The sequence below is a fragment of the Octopus bimaculoides genome, chromosome 3 (genome assembly GCF_001194135.2).
Source record: "Octopus bimaculoides isolate UCB-OBI-ISO-001 chromosome 3, ASM119413v2, whole genome shotgun sequence".
Classification (NCBI taxonomy): Eukaryota; Metazoa; Mollusca; class Cephalopoda; order Octopoda; family Octopodidae; genus Octopus; species Octopus bimaculoides.
Window position 1 is genome coordinate 115566358 of NC_068983.1, and position 7325 is coordinate 115573682.

The 7325-nt window shown below is 35.2% G+C and overlaps 1 protein-coding gene across 1 annotated transcript in view; it reads left to right on the top strand.

Annotated features, from left to right (window-relative positions):
* Window positions 1-7325, top strand: part of LOC106870186 (autophagy-related protein 2 homolog B) — a 161036-nt gene that overhangs the window by 22024 nt on the left and 131687 nt on the right. Inside the window, exons 2-3 of the mRNA XM_014916188.2 lie at window positions 3412-3580; window positions 4362-4508. Of these exons, the coding sequence (XP_014771674.1) occupies window positions 3412-3580; window positions 4362-4508 (316 nt within the window). The remainder of the gene's footprint in view (window positions 1-3411; window positions 3581-4361; window positions 4509-7325) is intronic.

Below are 7325 nucleotides of genomic sequence, written 5' to 3' on the forward strand. Positions count from 1 at the left end.
CCTGGGCCTGCCTCTTCCACGAGTTCCCTCAACCGCTAGGGTGTGGCACTTTTTCACACAGCTATCCTCATCCATTCTCGCCACATGACCATACCAGCGCAATCGTCTCTCTTGCACACCACAACTGATGCTTCTAATGTTCAGCTTTTCTCTCAAGATACTTACACTCTGTCTAGTATGCACACTGACATTACTCATCCATCGGAGCATACTGGCTTCATTCCTTGCTATTCTTATTCTAGCAGCTACACTTTCAGTGCACCCACCCCCACTACTAACTTGGTCACCCAGATATCAGAAGCTATCAACTACCTCTAGATTTTTCTCCCTGGAATGAGACAGAAGTTGTTTCCTGCATATTTACAGTGTTTATTGCACCTGAACACCTGCCACATACAAAAACTAACTTCCTAGTTAACCTGCCTTTGATATTGCTGCACCTCTTATGTGTCCATAGCTTGCACAGGGTACATCTTATAGAGTTTCTACCTACACCTTTTCTACAGATTGAGCAGGGCCATCTACCTGAAGGGTTTTGTGTTTTATCTACCTTCCTACTTATTAGGACTTTGGTTTTAGCTAGTTTGACTCTAAGGCCCTTCGATTCTAGTCCCTGCTTCCACACTTGAAACTTCTCCTCTAGTTCTGATAGTGACTCAACATATATATTTATAAATAAATACATGAACATAGACACTCCTATGCATGCATGCAAACACAAATATAAATTTTCATGCATTTATGTAAAAACTTTATACTCAACCCATACAAAGAAATGCAGATATAATCCTGCATACAAATCCACACAAGTATGCACATACACTATTATGTGTGTTAAGCTAAATTCCTTGAAATACTTGCATACTACTTATCATAACAGTGTATAGATAGCTACTGCCTTTATAAATGTATATACAAATACAAGGAGGGTCTATCACCATCATCATCATCAGCATTTAATATTTGCTTTCCATGCTGGCATGGGCTGGATGATTTGACGAGCTGGCTTGGCAGAAGACTGCACTAGGTTTCAGTGTTTGTTTTGGCATTGTTTTTATGGCTGAATGCTCTTCCTAACACTGACCACCCTGCAAAGTGAACTGAGTGTTTTTTATGTAGCACTAGCACAGGTGAAGTTAGTTTTGGAATGGTGTTTGCATCTGGATGCCCTTCCAAATGCCAACCATTTTACAGTGTGGACTGGATACTTTTTACATGGCACCAGCACTGGCAGGGTCACCAAGTAACTTGCCAGACAAAGGTTAGAGTGTGATAAAGTGACAGAAACAGGTGTCTTGCTGTAGAGGAGATACATGGTTACCTAGTCAGAGAGAGAGAGAGAAAGAGGGAGAGAGATGGTGGCCAAGTGCCAGGGTATACTCACAACAAACAGAGATCAGAATATAAAGGGATGGTAGAGTAGAGCAAGGGAGAGATGGATGGTGGTAAAGTACCATGGTATACCCTCAAGGTATGGGGTCAAAATATAAAAGCTAGGGAGTAGAGTGACTTCAAAGAGTGTGTGTGTGGGGTGGGGGATACAGTGACTGGTGAAACCAGGGTGTATAGAGGGTTGTAGAGCAACAGGATAGCAATGATACAGTGAGCATGGAAATGAGGACAGGGTTGTGGAGCATGAGATAAGCATAAGTTAAGTACATGAAAAGAGGAAATGTGAAGAAGAGAAGAGATGTAGTTTGGTTTGTTGGGGTAGGGTGTGGGAAAAGTTTTATTGTTGTTACATGTGGGTGGAACCCATAGTGCTTCTAAAACTCAGTTTTGTTGACGTGGGTGAGTCTTCTCAAGAACCTCATATCATCAGACATCTCAGTATATTGTCATTTCCTCAATGTAGCCCAACATCCTGAGATTGGTCCTCACCACTTTATCCTATATCTTCCTGGATCTCCCTCTTCCACAGGTGCCATCCACTTTCAGTGATTGGCACTTCTTTATACAGCTTTATGCACTTTATACACTTCTTTATTCATATGCATCACATGTTCAAACTAACGCAGTCTCTTCTTTTGCAAGCTGCGTCTAATTCCTTTTAAGCCTAACTTTTCTCTCAACACATTTGCTCTTTGTCATACATGCACACTGATGTTGCACATCCAATGGAGCATGCTGCCTTCATTCCTGTCTAGTCTGCACATGTCTTCTTCATTCAGAGCCCATGTTTCACTACTATGGATATAGCCATTCATACACAAGCATTATACATTTTATCTTTCATTCTGAGGGAGGCCTTTTGTTGCCAACAGAGGTAAAACTCTTAGCTCTGTGAACTATGTTTTTTTTTAAACGTAATTTTATGAAGAACGGATTATGCTAGACTGTGTTATCTATTAGTGAATTGCGTGGGTTTGAAGTGTCTGAGTGATTTGTAAGTTTTATGTAGGCATATAATTAGTTCAGAATTTTTATTTAGTAGTTTGGAAGAGACTATTAAAATCTCAAGTGATTTGGTGGTGCATAATTGGCAAGGCTTATGGTTATCAGAATAAGGTTTGGATAGTGAGAGTATTTTCTGCTTTATAGTACAGGGTTTATTATTTTCTTTTAGTGACCAGATGTGTTGTGATAAAGGAGTATTTCTTCTGCTGGTGTTATGGAGAAATGTGTTTGTTTATAATAACTACTCTTAAATGTGTTGGCTCTAAGATTGATGTATGTTAGATTTGAAGAGTGGACTAATTCTTAGGTCAAGAACTTTCTGTCTAATGGGTATGTATTTGTGTTGGTGAAGTTACAGTTGGTGGATATTCTGTGTAAAAAGTTTTTGTTTATTTGTACTAATACCTGTTGACCTATATCACCTGAGTCTCTTTGTACACAACATTTTGAATTTACATAGAGAATATTCTCAACTCTCTCCTGTGATATGCTAATAGCATTGGCTATCTGATTTTTAGTCAGTTGCCTGCCATCCATCTCATGTGGTGAACATAATCAATGTTTTCCTTGATGGTGACAGCTGCAGGACATCTAGACCTTGGGTCATCTTCAGGACTCTCCTTTCCCCCAATTTTGGATTGTTGATAAAGCTGGAATGGCATCCCCTAATGTAGCAACCATGTTAGCATGAATGTCGTTGGGGGCTAAACCCTTTTTCTGCAGGTACTTGATAACATCATGATGCCAAATTTGTCAGTTTTCAAGAGATGACTCTACTAGTTACTTTTGAAGTGTTCTTTGAACAATGAGATGTCAGTTTACCTGAACAGAAACAATGCAGTTATTAATAAGAAGGGTTGAAATCAATGCATGCAAGATTTCACAGCTCTAGCATCACTCCTTCATTGTCAGCCTATAAACTTTTCAGCCTATCCTTGTAGTTTTTGTTTTGTTTTGTGTATTTCCCTACTTATTTGTTTTTACTTTTATGTTATTTGGACTTTTATTTTGCAGTTTATCAACCAATGGCTGAAGACCTACTCAGTACCTGTAGAGTTAGTAAGCAGTGTTATTGATGAAATAACAGTTTCCATACCATGGTCAACATTGCTAGGGAGCAGCACCCTATTTGAGGTTCATGGATTGAAACTAGAACTCAGACCAAAATGCCGCTCAGAAAATGGTAATTTTGAATATATGTCAATGAAAATTTAGTCTTCTATCTTGTTATAATCACAATTGTACACAGGGTAACTCATGGAGTGGGGGCTGTAAGGCCCATGGTGAATTTGAATGTAGAATTTTATTATAAATATTGTCTACTACAGTAATAACCTTGAGCCTCAGGAAACAGCTTTATAACTTTTCTTCTATCAATTTGCTTGAGTACAGATTTCCCTATACTCCTAGTTCATGGTTTTGGGATCAGTTGTAAGATGAACTACTAGTTTTAAAGATATCTACATTTAGATATCTACTTGGTTTTGAAAACTAGTAGTAAAACAGCAAATATTTATATATCAAAAATATTTAACCACCTAACATTCAGATTACTCTGTCAAATGCAATGCTTATTTATTCACATTGTTTTGAATTGATCATGCATTATATTGTAGCTTCAACATTTCCATAACGTAATTGTTTATTTTCAGAATGACATTGTAGGGTAGGTGTAAAAGGCAGAATCTGGCCATTTTGAACAAAAAACAAAAAAAAATATTTGGGCTGGTTTAAACACTTGAGGGTTAAGAAAGTAAAGGGTATGAAAATAATTTGTGTACAATGTTGATATGTTATGCTTTTCCCCCTATAATGCAGATATATATTCTCAGACTCTTTAGCTAAAAATTCAATACCTTCTTCAGTTGTTTATTTTTTAAAAATTTCTATTTGTGTGTCACAGATAATTTCAGCAGTTCTAAATACTTTCTTGGTGTAAAGTTAAAGCTATCTTATTTTCATAGGGCCTTCATTTGAAGAAATGGTTTCAAGTATAACAAGTATGACATCTAGCTTGCAGATGGCTGAAGAGATGCTTCGAAATGAAAAAATTAGTGAAGAAAACACCAAATATAATGGTGCAAATACTTTTGCTGACACTATTGATTCTGGTGAGATATTTTCCTATTCTACTATGACAAAGTTTTGAGAATTTTCTGCTTTTGCTTTTCAGTATATCAATGTTCTTACTCTGAAATATTCTGTTACCCTACTAATTAGTTGAAAATTCAATGATTTTTAGAGAAGTTGCTTATTGTTTATAATATTTATTATTTTTATATTTTATTCATTCATTCATTGAATGTGCATTTTTCCATGCTGGAAGAGGATGCACTTGAAGCAGGATTTTGCAAGTAGATACTCTTCCTTTTGCTGGTCTTTGAAGGCTCAGAGCAAACAGTCATAATGTCAACAAGGAACATAAAGAATATCGCTATTTTATGAAACCATGGGATACCAGTACTCATGTATATATATATATATATATATACATATATTATTATTATTATTCAATCCAAGGAAAAAACAATTTCCTTCAAAGGGATGGAAAACATCCAATTTTCATTGGTTCTTCAGTCAAATACCACAATATAGTAGAGAAAAAATTAGAACTTAAATTGGTATAATTTTCAATATATAAATATTAAAGGAAATAGAGAAATACAATTGACATATAAATTTATTAAGATTATAATATGATATAATTATAGTATAAAAAGATATAATATAATATAATATAACAAATAATTAAAACAAACATATATCTTACAATTTGTTTCAATTCATATCCACTAGTGAATTTATAAAAAATTCACATTTATGTATATGAATCTTGTCAGGGTAATATTTGCCTAAAAAACAGACAAAACTTTCATGTGAGGACTGCTAAATCATAAAATAGATTGATTTAAAATATACATATGTTTATAAGTGTGAGCATTAATAATTTAAAAATATAATAAATATAATAAAAACAAAACCAAAATTCAAATAGATAAAATAAATTAAATTGACCAAACAATTACAATGGTCATAAAATGTTCTTATGCCTCTTTAATGATATTAATCTAAAGATATTTTAATCTAAAATAATTGCTACCCATTTTTATTATATAAAATCTATATGATAAAATCTATATCATATGTTAAGAATTTATGGTGGAGTAGGAAATATATTTTTAAAAAGATTTCCATATACTCTTATGAAAAAATAAATAAGGATATATTTTATTCACACACAAAATTCATTAAAAAAAAAACTTCTAATCAATGATTCATTAATTTAAAAGTTTCTTCTAAACATGCTGATATTAAAACAAATGTATAAAGTTACGATTATTATAAACTGTACTATCTCTTACATAAAAATGGTAATTATATATATTTAAAATCCTTTATCTCTCTGTCTGTTCCCAATGCATTCTCAAATGGCTCAACCAAATCAAATCAAATTTTACTTGGTAATGCTATCAGACCTCTTGAGAGTCAACATATAACTTTTTGGGATTAAAACAATGCAACATTGGCACTGGTTCTGTATCACATGTCAAAGCTCAAAGAATAAAAGTGAAGAAATAACATCTGTATTGTAATGTGATATATTGTTTCACTTTTATACTTTTACTTTTAATTCTAACCGCGATGATGATGCCATTACATTTTGTATATGACTGTGTCTGTCTGTGAATGTATGTGTGTGAGTGTATGAGTGTGTATATGTCTCACAGGGTGTGTGTCTTTCTGCATTAGGTACATTATTAAACACACTATATGTTTCACTTTTATACTTTTACTTTTAATTCTAACCATGATGATGACGTGTGTGAGTGTATGAGTGTGTATATATATCTCACAGTGTGTGTGTCTTTCTGCGTTTGGTATGTTATTAAGCACACTATATGTATGTGAGGGCTGGTCTGTGTCAATACGAAATTTATAACATTTCATAGAGATAATCTTTCTATTTACAGAGATGTGCTTGCATAGCAAGTGACTTGATCTGTGATCATGTGCTTGGAACTTATATATGTATACAACCTTCGATGGAGTAACAGTTATACTACTTGAATAGATACACATATCAGTGCATAAATATGCATTTACATGTACATACACATATACACACACACAGACATGTCTACACACTTACATAAATGCTCACATACATACATACATGCGTATATGCATGCATGCGCATTTACACATATATATACATACATGCATTCATACACGTACACATACATACATCATCATCATCATCGTTCAACTTTCATGCTAGCATGGGTTGGACAATTTGACTGAGGACTGGCGAACCAGAAGGCTGCACCAGGCTCCAATCTGATCTGGCAGAGTTTCTACAGCTGGATGCCCTTCCTAACACCAACCACTCCGAGAGTGTAGTGGGTGCTTTTACATGCCACCAGTACGAAGGCCATTCAGGCAGTACTGGCAACGGCCACACTCAAAATGGTGTTTTTAACGTGCCACCTGCACAGGAACCAGTCCAGCGGCACTGGCAACAACCTTGCTCGAATGTTTTTTCACGTGCCAGTAAGGCGATGCTGGTAATGATCATGCTCAAATGGTGCTATTTACATACCACTGGCACGGAAGCCAGACAGCTGCTCTGGCAATGATCACGCTCGGACGGTGCTGTTAGCGCTCCACTGGTACAGGTGCCAGTCATCGAATTTGGTTCAATCACGATTTCAATTTCACTTGCCCCAACAGGTCTTCACAAGCCGAGTTTAGTGTCCAATGAAGGATCAGCATTAATAATATAGCATGAGATTACAGGTTGTAATATGGAACCTGTCTTCTTTTGTTAAATTATAATTTATTAGATAAAACAATAAGTAACAAATAATATCTAGAACGGCTTGTCAGTCCGTCTCATGGTTCCAGCTGACAAAATGGAAAAGGCATTG